The sequence below is a fragment of the Chiloscyllium plagiosum genome, chromosome 12 (genome assembly GCF_004010195.1).
Source record: "Chiloscyllium plagiosum isolate BGI_BamShark_2017 chromosome 12, ASM401019v2, whole genome shotgun sequence".
Taxonomy (NCBI): domain Eukaryota; kingdom Metazoa; phylum Chordata; class Chondrichthyes; order Orectolobiformes; family Hemiscylliidae; genus Chiloscyllium; species Chiloscyllium plagiosum.
In genome coordinates, this window is record NC_057721.1 from 27035910 (window position 1) to 27054832 (window position 18923).

The following is an 18923-nucleotide window of genomic DNA, read 5'->3' on the forward strand; positions in this document are numbered from 1 at the left end:
CCCCGATCGCACCCTTTAGATGGTCAACCAAAACTGAAGTATTTCTGGATTGAGTGAGAGGTTCTTAAGACACCATGGTATGTGCAATGCTACTGAAGCATAAAGCAGGACCACTGATTGACAGGATACAAAAGGAAATAAGATGAAAAATAGAACATAGAACATTTCAGTGCAGTACAGGCCCTTCGGCCCTCAATGTTGCACCAATCTGAAGCCTATCTAACCTACACTATTACATTTTCATCCATATGTCTATCTAATGGTCATTTAATTGCCCTTAAAATTGGTGAGTCTACTACTGTTGCAGGCAGTGTATTCCACGGTCCTCCTACTCTGAGTAAAGACACTCCGTCTGACAACTGTCCTATACCTGTCAACGCTCAATTTGAAGCTATGTCCCCTCATATTGGCCATCACCAGGCTTTCACTGTCCATCCTATCTAACCCTCTGATTATCTTATGTGTCTCAATTAAGTCACGTCTCAATCTTCTTCTCTCTAACAAAAACAGTCTTAAGTCCTTCAGCCTCTCCTCATAAGACCGTTCTTCCATATCAGGCAAAATCATAGTAAATGTTTCATTGAAATATAATACAGGAACCAAATTGGGTTACACTACAAGTTATAGACTAGCTTTTCACCCTTACACAGTTCAAATGTAGGTCAGGCAGTTCAATCAGTAGTTGGGGATGTGGAGAGGCAGAACTTCTCTGCTGGCTATAAAAGTGGTAGACAGAATGTATGTCAGCTCCAGCTGGATCCTGATAGGAGCTGATTGGAAGGTACACAAGTATTGGCATGAACATTAATTAATACTGTAGAGTAAATTCACATTGAGCCTAATAATTGACATATTAGCCAGCAGTAATTAAGGTAGAATTCAGGAACAAATAGCTGTGATAATAAAAAGCTGATTAATAGACAAAGATAAAAATCCAACAAATTCAATTGAACTCTGTTCTCAATTCTGATTGAATTATCAATAAGCAAATGCTTTAAACAAACACAATAGGTAGGTGTTCTAACTGAGAAGAGTTCAATGAAAACTCAGTTAATCAGTCTCTTTTCTCATTAGTCCTGACCTGTAATGTTCTGCACAAAGCATGAATTTCACATTGACCAGCCTGTCTGCTAATTGTTTTGAAGGTGTAAAGATGTTTTTCAAAACATGGCTATCAGTATTCTTTTTGTTTCTTTTCATGAACAATCACAAGAACTTGCATAACTAGAATGTGTTTAATAAAGTTAATTGCTGTTCTTCACAGGAGTGTTAAAAATGCAGGAGTGTTAATCTGACACCAAGTCACATAAGGCACTATTAGAAAGGATGAAAGAAAGCCTAGTCAAAAGGAGGAGGGAAGTTCTCTGGAGCATACAAAAAAGAGGAAAGAAATAGATAAACAAAAAAAATGTGTAAGGGGATAGTTGATGCGTTGGTATGGTACTTCTCCTTGTGTCTCTCAGCCAGCCCAACAATGCTTAATTTTGAATTACTGCCTTAAGATATCCTGGAAGGAGTTGTTTTGTCCAGAATTAGTTAATGTGATAAAGCACTATTCCATTGGCATGATGCACATTGAGTTATTGTGTATTCAATTCTCTTCATTTCCAGGGGCCCTGAAATAGAATGAGATTATTTTACAAAAACTATACAAAATACCAACTTCATTTCAAATAAAAATACTCTTGGGATGGAAGTACACAGGATAGGCTACGCCCATTAACCCATAATTGCTCTAAAGGGTGGCAAGCAGTCTTCCTGAAATGTAGCAATCCACATGGTGCTGGTACACGCAGTGCTGTTGGGAAGGAACCTGCGAATTTTGACCCAACAACAGTGAAGGAATAGTAATGAAAGATCCCCATCATAATAGCATGGGTCTTACATGTGGTGATGGTGTTCCCAAGCCCCTAATCTTTTTGTTCTTGTAGATGGTAAAGGTTACAGTTATTCCATCACACTCCTCACTTGTGCCTTGTAGATGGCGGAGAGGCAGTGGTATGTATTACATACTGCAGATTTGCCAATCTCTGATCTTTTCTAGCCACAATAAAGATACAGCTTGTTCAGTAATGTTTCTAATTAATGGGACCCCACTCCTGAAGATGTTATTGCCATTGACTGTCCAAGGAAAATAGATGGTCAGATTTTTTCTTGTTGAAGATCATTTTTGACTAACATTGTTGAAAGAGACTCCTCAGACTACAGAACATTGATCTAGAGGAATCACAACCATCTTCCTTTATGTTTGACTCCAACCAATAGACAGCTTTCCCCTCAGATTCTCATTGACTCCAGTTTTATTCGGCTCCTTGTGCCACACTCTATTAAATATGGTCTAATGTCAAGGGCAGTCACGATCACTTCACTTCCGGAATTCAGCTTTTTGTCCATATTTGAATAATGTAATAAAGGTTTAAAGTGAAGTGGTCCTGGTGGAGACCAAACTGTGAGCAGGTCACTGCTGTTTATTAGCTCTGTTGACAACACCTTCCATCACTTGGCTGATGATCTTGAGTTGATTGATAGGGTTAATGGCTGTTTGGATTTTCCCTGCTTTGTGAAAAGGGAGCATTTCCACATTGTCCGGTAATGCCAGTGTTGTAACTGTACTAAACAAGTGGTGGCACAGCTATTTCTGCACTACAGCTGGGATGTCATTAGTCCAAAACTTTGAGGATATTCAGTACATCTACTGTTTTGTGATCCCTCTGAATGAGTCGAATGATCTGAAAACTGCTATCTGATGGTAGGGATCATGGAAGGAGGTCAAGGTGTCTCATTCACTCTGCACTTCAGGCTCAAGATTCTTCACCCTCATCTTATGCACTGATTTGCTGGCATCCCTAGTCACCAACTGTGTATGACTGTTTCAGCAATTCGGTGTGACGTCCTGTTGAAATGTGAGGAATTAAGCTCAAAAGGTATTCTGCACATGCACAATAATGAATATCAGTAAAATTAAAAATGAATTAACTTCATGGATTCCAAAACTTCACCTATCAATATGTTCATAAGAAATAGAAGAAGTAGTGGCCACATGGTTCCTTGAACTGCTTTGACATTCAAAGGATCATGGTTGAAGCTTTATATCAATTGCACTTTCCCACATGATTCCCACAGTTCACAAAACTTCTACTGGCCTCTCTTCTGAATGAACTCAACCACTCCTGGAAAGCTGTGCACAGAATTTCAAAGATTCACAATCCTCTGAGTGAAGAAATGTTGATCATTGCACTACTGAATGGTCAATCCCTAATTCTGAGACATTGCCTTTTGTTATTGACTCTCAGGCTAAGGTAAACAGTCTGTATCAACCCCTTCAAACTCCAAAGATATGCTTTAGCACTTCTCATTCCTCTAAATTCCAGAGGATATTGATTATTCTCAATTCCTCTTCAAAAGGACAGCCCTCTTACTCCAACAATCAATGCAATGGATTTTAGTTCACCCTCAAGTAAGGAGACAAAAATTGTACACTGTACTCCAAGTACACTAAAGTTGTGTACAATTGCAACAAGACTTCCTTACTATCATACTCCAATAATGGCCAGAAGACTGATGTCTTCTTAATTGCTTGCTGTACATGCATGCTAGCTTTCTGCAATTCATGTACAAAAACAAAAAGGTTCTTATGTCCCTTTGAATATTATCAGCTCCCAGTCTCTTTTTTGAATAGCTAAAGTTTTGCAGCTTTCTCAAACTCTCAAACACTGGATAACCTAATTATGTCATTGACAGACATCTTTCAATCACTATTGATGCATTGATCCATGATTGTACTTAAGCAAAGAACACATTGACTGAGTCAGCTTTTTATAACCAGTTAAAAATACAATAAATAGTAACAAAGCCAATCAGGCTAATGCCAAGTTGAAATGCCTTCTCATGGTCCAAAGACATTGACAGTTGTTGTCCCAAATTGTCCTCCAGATTTAATGCTCCAGGTGCAATTATTATGACTTCTGAGCTTTATAAGAGGATTAAGTTTTAAATGATATGTATTTATTCAAGATAAAATGGATTAGTGGAGTGCAACCTCCAAGATCTGTCCAGAGACAAACCCGTGAGATCTGGTTGCCTTGGGTCCGTGTCAGGTTTTTACATAAAGATGCAAAAGTAGTGGCAGTTGTTCCTGCTGCATTCAGACTCAGAACCTCTTAAAAAGTTTTACTTTACCAATCAGGTTAAAACATTGGATTTGGAGTTAAATGCCAGATGGAGTGTTGGAGAGTTCCCTTATTTAAATGAATGAAGCTTGTGGCATGGTTCAACCCAATGAGTCACCATTGCACACTTTGCTACTTGAAGTTTATTTGAATACACTTTGACCTGGGACATCAGTGGCAATACAAAGGGATTTTTATATTATTAGAGTTGCCAAATTCCACAAAAGTAAATGAAGGACTTTTGTTTCAAAAAAGACAATGAAAGACTCACTCTGGTACAGTAGGAAAAAGGGATCCTGTTAACATTGCGCAAGCACAGGGTACTTTAAACACAAGATAACATTGTTACTAAGAGTGTGTTAGAACGTTTAGAGGTGGTATATAGGTTTTTGGTTGTATTTAGTAGTTAATGAAGAATACCCTTTCCACAGTCTGTAGTGCATCAGTTGCTGATGAAAGGCTATGGCCGAAAACATCGATTCTCCTGCTGCTTGGATGCTGCCTGACCTGCTGTGTTTTTCCAGCAACACACTCTCGACTCTGATCTCCAGTACCTGCAGACCTCACTTTCTCCTTGTCTTGTTTAGTATTGTTTAGCTGTTGTTGATTTTAGTTTGCTAGTTACAAGAAACCCTTAAAACATAGAATTCAATGTGACCTTTCACTTCAAGTTATTATTTTAGAAAAGATTTATCTGAATATTTATCTGAAGCATTCCCATCAATTGAGACAAAATTTATTTTCATTTGTCACATTTGCTAACAGTGTTGATGATGTAGTTAGTACTAAAAATAAAAATAAAGGATAAAAGTGGGAAGACTGAGGAATAGCTCAAAAATAGCTGATGGCAAAGTGTTGAAAACACAAGATTCAAATGTAATCAGAGCTAATCACATCCCACAATTCATGTTGAGGGTAAGTGGCTAAAGGTTTGTCCTCCATTTAGGCCACATCCGCAATGTTGAGCTGCCCATCTTCAAACATTGATGCATTTGCCGAATAAATCAATAAACATGATTGTAAAATTACAAACAAAAAAGGCTTAGAAACTTGAACTTGCTTTATTAAAGAGTTTTTTTTTAAATTAGGCTACAGGTGTGAGTGACATTTCAAATATGAAAATAATCTTGAGATTACAGAATATCCTTTGTGATTCTTGAGACTGGAAGAATACAAACTGTGAATATCTGATGACATGTCTGATGGTTGTGGAGTCAAGTTCCACTCAAAGACTTTTCAAAAGAATGTAAACTGACAAGATTGTGTCCTATGGGAACATTGCAATATTGGAGGCACAGATTAATTTGAAACAAAGAACTCAAGAAAGTGGTGTTTGTGGGTGTAGTTACAACATTTAAAAGACACTTAGATAAGTACATGAATAAAAAATGTTCAGAGGGATTTGGTCCAAGCAGGTGGGACTAGTTTAGTTTGGGATTATGGTCGAAATGGACTAGTTGGTCCGAAGGGTTTGTTTCTGTGCTGTATGACTCTGACTCAAGAACATGCAGATTATCTCATGGCATTATTTGTAGAAACAATTATTTTCAGTGTTCTGCTAGCACTTTCCCTCAACTGACATGAAAAAATAAACTGGCCAATCATCTCATTTGCTGTGACCATCTATCATGTTTACTTATGTAGCAGGAGCTGTTTGTCAGAAGTACTTCAATGATTGTTACCACTGCCAGCATATTTAGAATTCAGGAAACACTTGAAATTGCAGGATCTTTATTTCTCATCTGAATAAACTGCTGTTAAAAGGAAGTAAGTCTAAATAAATTAACTCTGTTTAAAGGAATTTAATCAAGAACAATACCAAAATGTATGAGGATGGTGAAAGCTGCAAGCACTGATGATCAAATGGTTTATGGAAGCAATCATCTTGAGAACACAACTAAACAATAAGTAATAACAATTAGGTTAATACTCAGTTGTTTGTTTAATGATTTTTGGGTCAGGAATGCAAATTTAAAGCATATTTTTCAAACAAACATGGTGGTTATTGACTTCCCTTGGAGATTAATTAAAAGAGACAGTCCATGTAAGTGTTGCCCACAGGAAAGCATTCAATATGCGTCCCAGCCATTTCTCAACCGATATGTTATGTTCCTATATTAGAAAGTGTAGCAATCTGTAGCCATTTTATCACAAAGTGATACACGTTTTAACTGTTTTGAAGTGTATTTATGTAATTATGTTAGCACTGGAACAGAATCGAGGTTTTACCTGCAGACTGAGTTTGGTTTTATACCTCATGGAGTAGAAATACAATAGTCTCAAACTAGATATGAAATATACCAAGGGTCCCTTCGAACCTCCTCTGCATTTTAAAACAGACCTATGAGTAATTTATGTTCAGATAATGGGATATCACTTAGTCATTGTTGAAACAAATTAGCAATTAAAAAGGGACTATTGCCACTGTTCCTAGAATATCTGAACAAAGCCATTTCGTTGTTGGAAATTCACCAACTTTGGAGCAGGCAACTAAGCAGAAATTTTTAAAATTCTAACCAGTGTCCTTTAGCTTTGTTTAGGACTGAAGAAATTTGAGCTACCATTCTAAGGTCTTCTTGGTGTCAATGGTGCCTCAGGAAAATAATTGGACGATGTAAAAATGAATTTAAAACTTCAGTAGAGCCAAAAAAGAAACAAAAATGCTTTCTGACTCAACTCAATTGGTTCCTCTTCCCATTGCTCTCCTTTTCTTTTCTGGCAATTACCCATCGATTACTACAGGAGGGCAGCATATCTACATGATCATTGTTTTTGAAAGAAGGATTGAAGTCACAACAGATAAATGTATGTCACAATCCAAATAAACACAGAGCAAAACTATTGCATAGCAACGTGTCAACGCCATTATTTCTAACAACTTAAGATTTTGAGCACTATGCAACTTTTGAAAACAAAGCATTTTTGCATTGTTGTCATGCAATGTGACCAACAACACTCATGCAAGCAAAGATTTGTCATGCCAATGAAAGAAATATGGAACTATTAATATAAGATAATATTTTGACAGCTATTTCCATCTTTAGTTTAAAACCATGTGGAATCTCTTCAATGAATTTTGTATAAAATACTTTTGAAACACTTGGTGTCTAATTTTAAGAGTTTTGGATGAATTCAGTGGATGAAACAAACAACACAGCAATAATCAACTGATGTAGGCAGAGACTTGCACCTAGCTTATATGGGTGTTTGAGACAATGAATTGGACAGACATCATTTGGCTGACTCTAGCGGGTGCTTGAAATGCATGGAAAAGTTTATACATTGGGGGACGTGGTTGTGGGGGTAGGGGGTTGGGTGGCTTTGCTAGTGGTGGCAGTTATGTGGTGTGCTCTAAGAACTCTCCAGAAGAAAAAAATACATTTATCTGCTGTGACTTCAATCCTCCTTTCAAACACAAAGATCATGTGGATATGCTGCCCTCCTGTAGTAATCGATGGGTAATTGTCAGAAAGGAAAAGGAGAGCAATGGGAAGAGGAACCAATTGCAAGCTACCAAATGCTGTTGAGTCAGAAAGCATTTTTGTTTCTATTTTGGACAGACACAACCATTGTGGTTGTGTGGCAGTGGTCTAACAGATGTAGACTGCGCTTTCTGTCCTTCAGTGTTTGCAAAGCACAGGTACTGCTGGACTGCATCCAGGCACATGAAGGGGTCTCAAAGGAACCCAGACATATGTACGTGGGGTACAATGGTCAGTCAGTGTGCATGGCATGGGTTTAGAAGTATAGATAGGTAGAAAGGAAGAGGGATAGGATTTCATGCCAGGATGTTCCCAACGGGCAAAGGGAAACCTTCAAGTATAGTACTCATCTTCCTTCCTGCTGTTTTAAAAAAAAGGTTCTCCATTCCTGCCCACACTCCACCAACCATATTATTTGTTCAGGATAACACTAGGGTCAACTGAACTTTCAACAAGGTCAATTGATGCTCAATTATCTATCCACATGCAATGGTTGGGCTGCTGCTTACAGTGCATGCCTATTCTTTGTCTTTTGGGGGTGAACTCAGGAATGGGTAGGAAAGTGGTTTCTGGGCACCTGACCCATTTCAGTATTAAAACAAAAATTCTTGTATTTCTGATCTGTGCTGGCAAATCCATTTTCACATGTCATATCTTGCCGTATCCAGGTCTTGACTGGCCAATCTGGAGTCTGAACAGCTGGACCAATGGTCCTTTATACAAATCATTAGATTCTGATGAATCCCCTTCATCCAGCTTGGATTTATCTATTAATTGTGTTAGAAGGATGGTCTGATCCCATGACTTGTGAAACTAAATGCCAAAAAAAGATGGGTGAAAAATGTTGTACACTATGGATGTTACTTCACTCACAGACCATTTGTTCTATGGTGAAGAAATATATCATGCAGACAATTTTCATTATAGATTGTCCTCTTCTCCCTGCCCATCCCTTTGATTTCATGAAAATTAAAACTTTTGCAACAGCTGAACTCCATGTTCCTGTAAATACTAGCCAGCGGGGATGCATAGTTTCACTAAGGTCAATGATAAATGTAAGCTTTCTCCTGCAATTAATGTCTCACTGAGGGCATCAACCAGAATCTCTCATCACATTATTGAAATTCTTATCCAGCCTAAAATTCCAAATTTAGATAATTTTACTTGGATAACACTGAGCTGTTCCATCAAATCCTGAGAAGGCTTCCTTTTCTGGTAAAGATTTTTGTTAAAATCAGTGCAAATTTATTGTCATATACCAAAGAGCAATCTTCTCCCTGCCAAACTGAATTGTCCTTTTGGAATCAGTGGACCTTTTCTGAAACATGCTTGCAGCAATGAATAAGCAATTCAAGTGTAATTGCAATCTTTTAAAAGTGTTCCACAACTTCAAATCCAACACTTTTTACGTGTATTCCAAACAAATGACAACTATACCTGACTCAATGAAAACTAATAATCTGACTAATAATCTATGGTTTGAAGTTCACAATGTGTTTAATTAGCAATTTATGCATTAAAAATTGGAACAAATAAAATCATGAATTCACCAGCACAGCCCTTACATCCTCCAACCTGTATCAATAAACTTTGCAGTTTCTTATGTGGTTGTATTTCATACTTTTTTTTAATACTCCTGTGAAATGCCATGGAACATATTATTTACGTTTGCAAAACAAAGTTAGTTAACCTGGTATCAAAAAATGAATTAATACTGGGATGGCCCCAAGTGTGTTCCTTGGCAGGTAAATTTAACCACTAAGTCACCCGACCTAGTTTATCAGTAGTCAAGATCTTCCTGCCAATGTGAAGATCGGCTTTGTCACAGTGAAATGATTTTGGTTATGCATCACAAACACATTGAGTGTAACAATGAAATCTATAATTATCTGTGCGGTCATCATTGATGACTCTTCTAAATCAAAGCAAGACATAAATAATTAAAATTTTCAAAACCACCAAAAGACAAAATGGGACATTACATTCAGAATTAAGATCAACATGAATGATTTCAATTTAAAGAAAGATACGCCCACGCACCTTAGAGAACTTTCCCAATATCTTTTGCAACTTTAAGCTTGTTGCTATACTGAACCGAGTTAAACTGAAGTCTAAATTCCTAGCATGGATTGTGTAAGCTACTGAAAATAAGTTTACAAAGCAAGACAAAATTTCAGAAATTTAATGCACACCAACCTCTAAGTCATTAATTTCTGGTTAACCTTTCCAGGTGTTCAAGATTTGTAATTCACCTCTTAATTACAAGTAAAAAACTGACAAGTCAAATTCAATTCAGTCAAATTAATCTGCACTGAACCATGTCAATTAAAATGAATTACATTAAATTGTTAAATCAAAAGCTCATCAACTTACATCTGAATACTATTGATTATTCAAAAATGGGAGGATTGTGCAAATAAAAGAGATGTGTCCAAACTGTTCAATGCAATTAACATGGAGGGTTATAGTTTTGCTCTTTATACCAAATACAATGGGTATTTTGGAATGACATCCCAGAATGCCCTGAAACATGAAGTGTATGGAATACATGTGCCATACTAATTAAAACAAATGTCTTCGTGCATGACAAACAGTAAAGACTTTAAACATGGTGTCATTTAGATCAAGCCATCTAATGTTAGACTGGACTCTGATCAGATGTCTTTCCCATTTCATCATCTAAACAGACGTTCAGCATCATACCTATTTAAAATATAGATATCCCAAGTGAATACCATCCCATAAAAGTGCACCTGGACTTTCAAAGTAACTCAGTAATAATTGACAGATTCAAGAGTATCTATTAACCTTCATCCATATACACATTTCTCAAGAGTTTTCCAACCCAACTTTATTCACTTCAATTGAATCAATCATGTACTTTGTAATGACCTATGTGATCTATAGAAAGATCAATGCTGTAACGATCTACAGTATTAAATTTCAAAAGTTCAAAAAGTGTACAGAAGTTAATTTCATTCTTTTTTAAAATACACAATTGCATGTGTGAATTAACATTGATAATATCTAAATTTCAAATGCAGTTATTTTTAATACACCTGTTATAACTTCCATTTTAAAAAATAGTGTTACAGAATCACAATTCTGGAAGTGACAGTAAATTAAAATTCATGAAATAAAACTGGACAGTGAATGCATTATTTTCTAGATTTCATCATCCAACCATCATTTGACTGGGAAACCACGCATGCAGTCAAGGAATTATTCAATGTGTTTCGTATTTACCCAGTCAAACCAATGATGGCCAAAAATCATTTGGGCATCATAAAACATTGATAGCTCTTAAAAGTTAACTTCAGCAAACATGCATGCATAGGATCCCATCATAGCTCATAGGCTATATTGCTGACAGAGAAAATATGCAAATAATGTTCAACTTGATTGGGAATTATGTGACATCTTCCTAATATAGCACAAGATATGTACACTTTTGGAGAAGTTAGTGTGTGAAGGATACAAATGAAATAAGAGCAATGCAAATTCCATCTTTGAAAATACAGTTCGGGGAGAAACAAAAGCATTTACAGCAAATTTATAAACCAATAAAAATGTGCCAAAGTTATGACTCCTTGTTCTATTGTTTTAGTGTCATCTTTTAAGATAAATAGGGCAAGACCTCAGTTATAATGGCAAAGAATTACATGCAGATGTTTAATTCTTTGTATATTATAAAACTAAGGTATAATTTCAGAACAATTATGATAATTTTCCCACTTCCAATCAGAAGGGAACCTCAACTAATGGAATCACTGAAAATTTGGTACAAGATGTTTGCTTCAGAAATGCAAATTTTAATTTCAAATACGTGCCACCCACAAGTGAAAATCCCCACTGAGAACACAAGCTAAGAAAATGTACATCAATAATATCTAAACAAATATTAACATCCAACATTTTATTTTGCTTTAAATTAATTAATAGGTGATAAACACATTAGGCATGATCAACTCCATGGGGCAAGAATTGCATGCCATTCTCTCAGTTTTCAATATTTAAATATTATTTGCCTGTGTTCTGAGACGTTAGGTTAGTACATTCAGAAAAGAATCATAATCTACAGCTCCCCACCAGATATGAACAATATGCATATCTGAGCAATTCCTGCAAGAGATTTGGTGAAATATATCATAAATGTAGAAATGTTAATACAACTTAAAACTATTCCATAAGAGAAAAAAAGTTACTGTCCTTCCACACCAGCTTTCACTTATCCAGTTTCCCTATGGAAGATGGTTTAGTTCATATTAGAAGTCATTGCTGCCAAAAGTATTTCAAATGTAGAAGCAGTCTATTTTGCCACTATATACTAGAACTGCATATCAATGAGTAACTTATGATTGTGCACTCTATTTACCTTGACCTTCTATTCAAATTTGGAGACGTTTTGTAATTATATATTGACCAGTGGGGGTAAAATCTTTAAGATGCCTGAACAAAGAATTTGATAACTTTTCATGTTATGTTTTGCATTGAATATCCCAGTGGTAGGGCAGAACATATTGTCCACATTTATACCTTCTTTTCTGCAGTCAGTGGACATAATTCTTGGCTGTTAGAATGAATGTCACCCTTTTTATGATCACTGATGAGACCAGCAATTTGCATTATTGTCAGCCTAAAGAGTTTTCATTCAAGGAAACAAAGTTTGAGATCCCAGGCATTTATGAAGAGAATGAAGTCACAAAATTTCAGAGTTTTGAACAAACAAAATAACATGACTATATGAAGTCAGAATTGTAAAACACAATTTATATGTACAAATGTATCCCCTAATCCAGAATTAACAAAATAAATATGGGTAACACAAAAACATGTGGCCAAACTGTCCACAGAGCACATCAAATAGCAATAAAAAGATAAAAGGGTCAGGTCATTATGGGTCACCTACTTGTATTAACTTTTTCTTCTTTAGAAGGAATTACAATTTTTCACTGTTGAAGACCTACTTTTAGAACTCTTTCAAAAGCAGTTGTGTCATGGACTGCCTCAATAACTCTATATCCCCTGGCAGTTTGATCCGTTATCCAGAAATATCCAGTTGGATATTTGTAACTGCACTCACCATCTACTCATGGGAACAATTTGAGCCTTTTCACAGACAACTATTTTCACTTAAGCTAACACTACATCTGCCTTTTCACAAGTTGTCAATATGCCCAAGTTGTACAAAGAAAACATTGCTTCCTTTAGCCCCATCTCTGCTACCAGGTGTCTCCTCAGACTTCAAGTCATCCCTAGTTTCTCAGAGCCAAATACAATATTTTGGTTGTATGGAGACACCATCTTTGACTGTTCCCATCTGTCCATTTCTTATTACCAGATAAAATTTCCCTTCCTAGTTTTCCCAGACAAGTAAATAGAAATCTTTAATCCATATCGAAAAACACAGATGCTTGGAAACAACATAAATGAAAGGCAGAAATAGCTGGGATGATCTATTAAGCTTTAGAAAAACCATTTATACTTCAAAATTACTTAATTTCTCTGCAATCTATACATAAACAAATTGCAATAAATTGTGTGCGCTTGCAAGTTCAAAAATTTGATTTTAATAGGATGACTGGTTCTATTACAAGGAAATTAGAGTATTGACTATTGGATATATGAATTAGAATTAGATTTTGAAATAATTTTCACTACAGCTGCAAATTACAGAAATGAGAAACTGAAAACTACTCATTTACCTGAACCCCGTTTGGATACAATCTTCAAGCTTTGCACTGTGGATGTATACAAGAGAATCATTAAATGAACGACAACTTTCATTTTCCAGCTTGAAAGGCAGCCTGTAAAGTAAAACATATTGCCTGTTAATAATATGCAAAGTGCACAATTTAAATCAGTTCTGATATGCCTAAAGACTACTTAGCGAAATATTTCTGTGAACTCATAAATCTTGCAAATGCCCTCAATGAATCTTATCACAGTGAATCAATTAATACAGATTACTGTTGAGACTTATTGCAATTATGCAACAGAGCTATCCAATTAGACCAACTCTTGTGCTCTTTTTCTTGCAGTCCTCCAAATAATTCCTTTTCATGTATACAACCACTTGTCTTTTGAAAGCTACTGCTAAGTCTGGGATCATCATTCAGATTAGGCACCAAATTGAAAAAGAAGGTCAAACAACTGTTTTGGATTTTCGGCTCCAAAGGGAAATCAGTGATCCAAAAGCCAATCTGCTCTGAACAGAGTTTAGAGCTCACACTTCTAGTGGCTTCATACCCTCACCTTTTTAACTGTAGGAATCTATAGGTCCTCCTTGGTGTAAAGTGATAGAAGAAAATCACTTGTTGGTCTAATTAGAATTGGCTACTGTTTACCAAGTAATTATTTACTACAAGCTAGCAGGTTAGCTAGATATGATAGACACTGTTATTCAGATAAAAGAGAAGGACTAGGATATGATTGATTACTGAAGATCCTAAACTGTTCCTTGTGACATCATCATGCATGGTTCTTATGACACTCTTCAGTATTATACTTTTCAGACCCACACATAACATTCCCCATGTCCAAGTCGAAAAGTGTGGTGCTGGAAAAGCACAGCTGGTCAGGTAGCATCTGAGGAGCAGGAGAGTCAATGTTTCATCAGGATGAGGAGATCATGCAAGAAACATCAACTCTCTTGCTCCTCGGATGCTGCCTGACCAGCTGTGCTTTTCCAGCACCACACGTTTTGACTCTGATCTCCAGCATCCGCCGTCCTCACTTTCTCCTAGTTGATTAATCCCCATGTCAACTCAGTTCACCAAAGATGCACTCAACTTGAAGGGTGGGAAATTATCAAAAGGTCAGGGATTGATATTCTCCAATTCCACAAGATCATACTTAAAAAAAAAGCAAAGGTTTACAGGTGATTGTACAAACTCATTTAGCACCATCCACTAATGATTGCTTCAGAAGGTTTGAAGTCCTTTATGTTGCTGAACAATTTCTTTAAATGAATCGAGAACCATTTACTCTTTAGAAGGATTAATGAATATCTAGTTTGCAGCTGCTGGCATAACCACCAGGAAAGGTATAATAAGATGAAATGTAAGGAGCAAAACACTTTTTTTCAACAATGTTGATTATGGACATAAATTGGAAAAGAACTGTTTTAATAATCAAGAATTGAAGGATTGTTGCACTGTTTAAAAGCAAGTAACCCGACACTGCTATTGTTTGTTCAAGCAGAAATGAAAACTTACTATTTTGCCTATGAGCTGATGCCAAGGGGGGTTTAAGACTGGAGCTTTGCCTGGCAACAAGTAGCTGATTGGTCACTAGTCTACAAACCTATCATTGAGGTTTTAATGAGAAAGGCCTTTTGTATATCAACAGCAAGGCAGGGAATGAAATTTTGGGAGAAACCACTGAGCCTCTGGAAGACAAGAAGCTGTTTGGCTCTGCAGACTTAAACTATCTCAAGCCTAAAAGATATCTAATTTATTTCTCCATTGCAGTTGCTATAAGCTGTGACCTTTAATGGACAAGCTAAAAACCTTTAAGTGGGAACCAGTCACCTGCATACAAGTACCTGGAGACGGAAGACTGAAAAGTAGAACTCTGATCTAAGAAGGGCCTGTGCCCGAAACGTCGAATCTCCTGTTCCCTGGATGCTGCCTGACCTGCTGTGCTGTTCCAGCAATAAAGTTTCAACTCTGATCTACACAAGAATCATTTCAGCAAATCCTGTGGATGGGGACCACTGAACTACCTTCCTCGTCTTTCCTTCCATCTATAACCCATGCTTTGTTTTTGTCTCTGTGAATAAGTTACAGCTTAAACTAGTGAAGTTATATGTTGATACTTAATAATTGTTTACCTGTAGCTAGAATCAATTGCAGCAGCCTCCTGGCCACTGAAACATAGTTTGCTAACTTGGCAAAACAGCCAGGGATGCTGGGTACATTGGCAAGTAAAACACTGAAATCCCAAAACCCACACACCAGACATAGTGCAAATACAGCAGCCAGGTGCTAATGATATTAGCATTGTGTAAAAGGCAACAGTTATTCTGGACAGACATTCCCAACAACATATCCACTAAACAAAGGAAGGCCCAGACAGAAAGGCACTGCGTCCTGCTACAAATAGAAACCAACAGTGACATGCCATCTAAATGATCGATTTTTGGTTCAACCTATTAAGTATACCTTCCTGATTGGCAAGAACTATAGTTTTCTGGAACTTTCTATCTAAAAGGTATAAAAACAGGATTCACCTGCAGATCTCTCTCTTGGAATCCCTTGAATTGTCTAAGGCCTCCTGAGGAGACCAGCGTGGCAAGAAACAGAGACCAGCTGACCACCCTGAGAGAAAGAAAGCAGCTTCACGGACCCAGAGCCAGAGCCAGAGAGAGACCGACTACATAATCTATGAGAGACTTGGGAAGTATTGTAACCTTAAGGGGCCAAATACGATGAGAGATAGTATGTTTAGGATTGGTTTCCATTGTTTTGCATTGGTACTGGCTTGTTTGCGTATTGATTTGACTGCTTTGGTATTGTGGGGTAACTGGACAAATTCATTCATAACATTTTGGTTGGAGATGTCTAAATTGTTTTAAAGAGAGACTAGACAACACTATTTATTTGTAAAAAAAAAGTTGTTTTTTTTAAGTCCAGCAACCCAGTCTGTAATTTCTGTCACTTAATTTGGGGCAGGTTTTAAAATTATTAGATTTTGTAGCGACTCTGGGAATAGTGAGGCTAGATTTTCAACATGCTACCCTCTGGTGAGGAATAACACTAAAATCAGGAAGGAATACTGATAAATTGAAACACCAATGTTAATATTACTTTCATACTCAAGAAAATCATAGCAATTGGGAATAATTCATTTTGAAACCTCCAGTCAGAAAAATAGTCCTATTTTAATCTTTACCAATATTGTTTTTATTCACTCATGGGACATGGGCTGGCCAGCACTTACTGTCCATCCCGAGTTGCCCTCAGGGAGGGAATTCCAGGATTTTCACCCAGCAACAGTGAAGGAATGACAATATATTTTCGGGCAAGGATGGTGAATGACTTGGAGGGGAATTTGTAGGTGATGGTGTTCCTATGTATCCTGCTATTCTAGATGGAAATGGTCATAAGTTTGTATGGCATTATCTCTGGTGAATTTCTGCAGTGGATCTTGTAGATAGTGCACACTGCTGCGACTGAGCATCGGTGGTGGGGGGAGTGGACATTTGAGGATGTGGTGCTAAACAAGCAAGCTGCTGTATCCTGGATGGTGTCAAACTTGAGTGTTGTTGAGGCTGCACTCATCCAGGCAAGGGCAGTATTCCATCACACTCCTGACTTGTGCCTTATAGATAATGGACAGACTTTGGGGAGTCAGGTGATGAGTTACTCCCCTCAGTATTCTTAAGCTTTGACCTACTCTTGTAGCCACTGTATTTAATGTGGGCAGTTTGGCTGAGTTTCTGATAAATGATAAACCCAGGATGTTGATAGTGGGAAAATCAGTGATGGTAACACCATTGCAAGTCAAGGGATGGTGGTCAAATGGTCACGTATTGGTGATGGTCATAGACTAGCATTTGTGTGGCATGAGTATTAATTGACACTAGTCAGCTCAAGCCTGGATATTGTCCAGATCTGGTTGCATTTGAACATAGACCTCATTGGTACCTGAGGAGTTGCAAATGGTGAACATTGGGGATGTTTTCCAATGATTGCAGATGTCTGACCTTTAGATGGAGGGAAGGTCATTGATGAAGTGGCTGAAGATGATTAAGCATAAGACATTACACTGAGGAACTCCTGCAGAGATATTCTGGAGCTGAGATAACTGACCCCCAGCAATGACTACAATCTTCCTACGTGCCAGGTATGACTTCAACCAGTGGAAATTTGCCCCAATTTCCATTGGTTCCACTTTTTCCTTGGGCTCCTGATGCCACACTCTGTTTAATACAGCTTTGATGTCAAGGGCTGTCACTCTTGCCGCACTTTTGGAGGTTATTTTTTTCATTTGAATTCAGGCTGTAATGAGATCAGGAGCTGAGTGGCCCTGGTGGAATCCAAGTTGGGAGTCATGGCTCAGGTTATTGCTGAGCTGGTGCTGCTTGATAGCACTGTTGATGACACATTCCATCACTTTACTGATGATCGAGAATAGCCTGATGGGGAATTAAATGGCTGGGTTGAATTGGTCCTGCTTTTTGTGCACAGGACATCCATAGGTAATTTTCTACATTGTTGGGTCGATGCCAGTGCTGTAACTGTACTCGAAGAGCTTGGTTAAGCGGGCAGTAAGTTCTGGAGCACAAGTGTTCAGTACCATTGCTGGAATGTTGTCAGGGCCCGTAGCCTTTGCAGTATTCAGTAACTCCAATTGTTTCTTGATATCACATGGAACGAATTGAATTGGCTGAAGACTGGAATTTGTAATGCTGGGGACCATGAGAGGAGGCCAAGATGAATTATCCATTTGACACATCCAGCTGAAGATTGCTGTGATTGCTTTAGCCTTGACTTATGCACTGATTTGTTGGGCTCTTCCATCATTGAGGATTTTTTTTTTTTAATGAAGCCTCCTTCTCCAGTGAGGAGTTCAATCATTCAACACCATTCATTATTGGATGTGGGAGGACTGCAGAGCTTAGATCTGATCAGTTGGTTAACTTAGCATAAATTACCGCATTAATACAAGAAAACTTTAGGTGAAATTATATGCCACACATTACAAACAATTATAAATGTCTGACAGACTATATGCATGTACAAAATTATATTGCATGAATTAAACTTAAAACAATTCTAATCAGTTCATTAAAAGGACAAGGAACATATGCACCAATAGCCAAAACAGTATGCATTTAATTCTGTAGCTTCCAAAAAGTCTTTTTGTTATCTGTAGTTCAGTTTATATTATAACTACTAATACAGTGTTGATGTACAATTCTCTCCAAATATAAATTAAATCTCACTCCTATAAATATCCTTCCATTTAAGATTTCTAGTACCGTGGACACTAACCATTGGTCTCGATTGACTGGATGATGGCTGAATTTTTTTTAAAAAACAGTCAATCACCATCTCAGTCTTTCACACACTGCCTGCATTTCTGGCTGAGCCATATGTACATGTCAATTATTATGCCAGTGCTTAAACTGCTATCTTGCACAGAGCTTGGAGATCCATGCAAGATGAAGAGAAAACACAGGAAATCCTATTATGTCCCCATATCCAATATCTCCCAGCAGCTTAGGTTGACCTGTTGCCTGGAAACATTGGGAAAATGAATTTCT

At 37.3% G+C, this 18923-nt stretch overlaps 1 protein-coding gene across 4 annotated transcripts in view; it reads right to left on the reverse strand.

Moving 5' to 3' along the window:
- il1rapl1b (interleukin 1 receptor accessory protein-like 1b) overlaps positions 1-18923 on the reverse strand; it is a 1390568-nt gene that overhangs the window by 1272108 nt on the left and 99537 nt on the right. For all 4 annotated transcript variants that reach the window (XM_043700749.1, XM_043700751.1, XM_043700748.1 and 1 more), the window contains exon 2: positions 13357-13458. In XM_043700749.1, the coding sequence (XP_043556684.1) occupies positions 13357-13438 (82 nt within the window). In that variant the 5' untranslated portion in view covers positions 13439-13458. The remainder of the gene's footprint in view (positions 1-13356; positions 13459-18923) is intronic.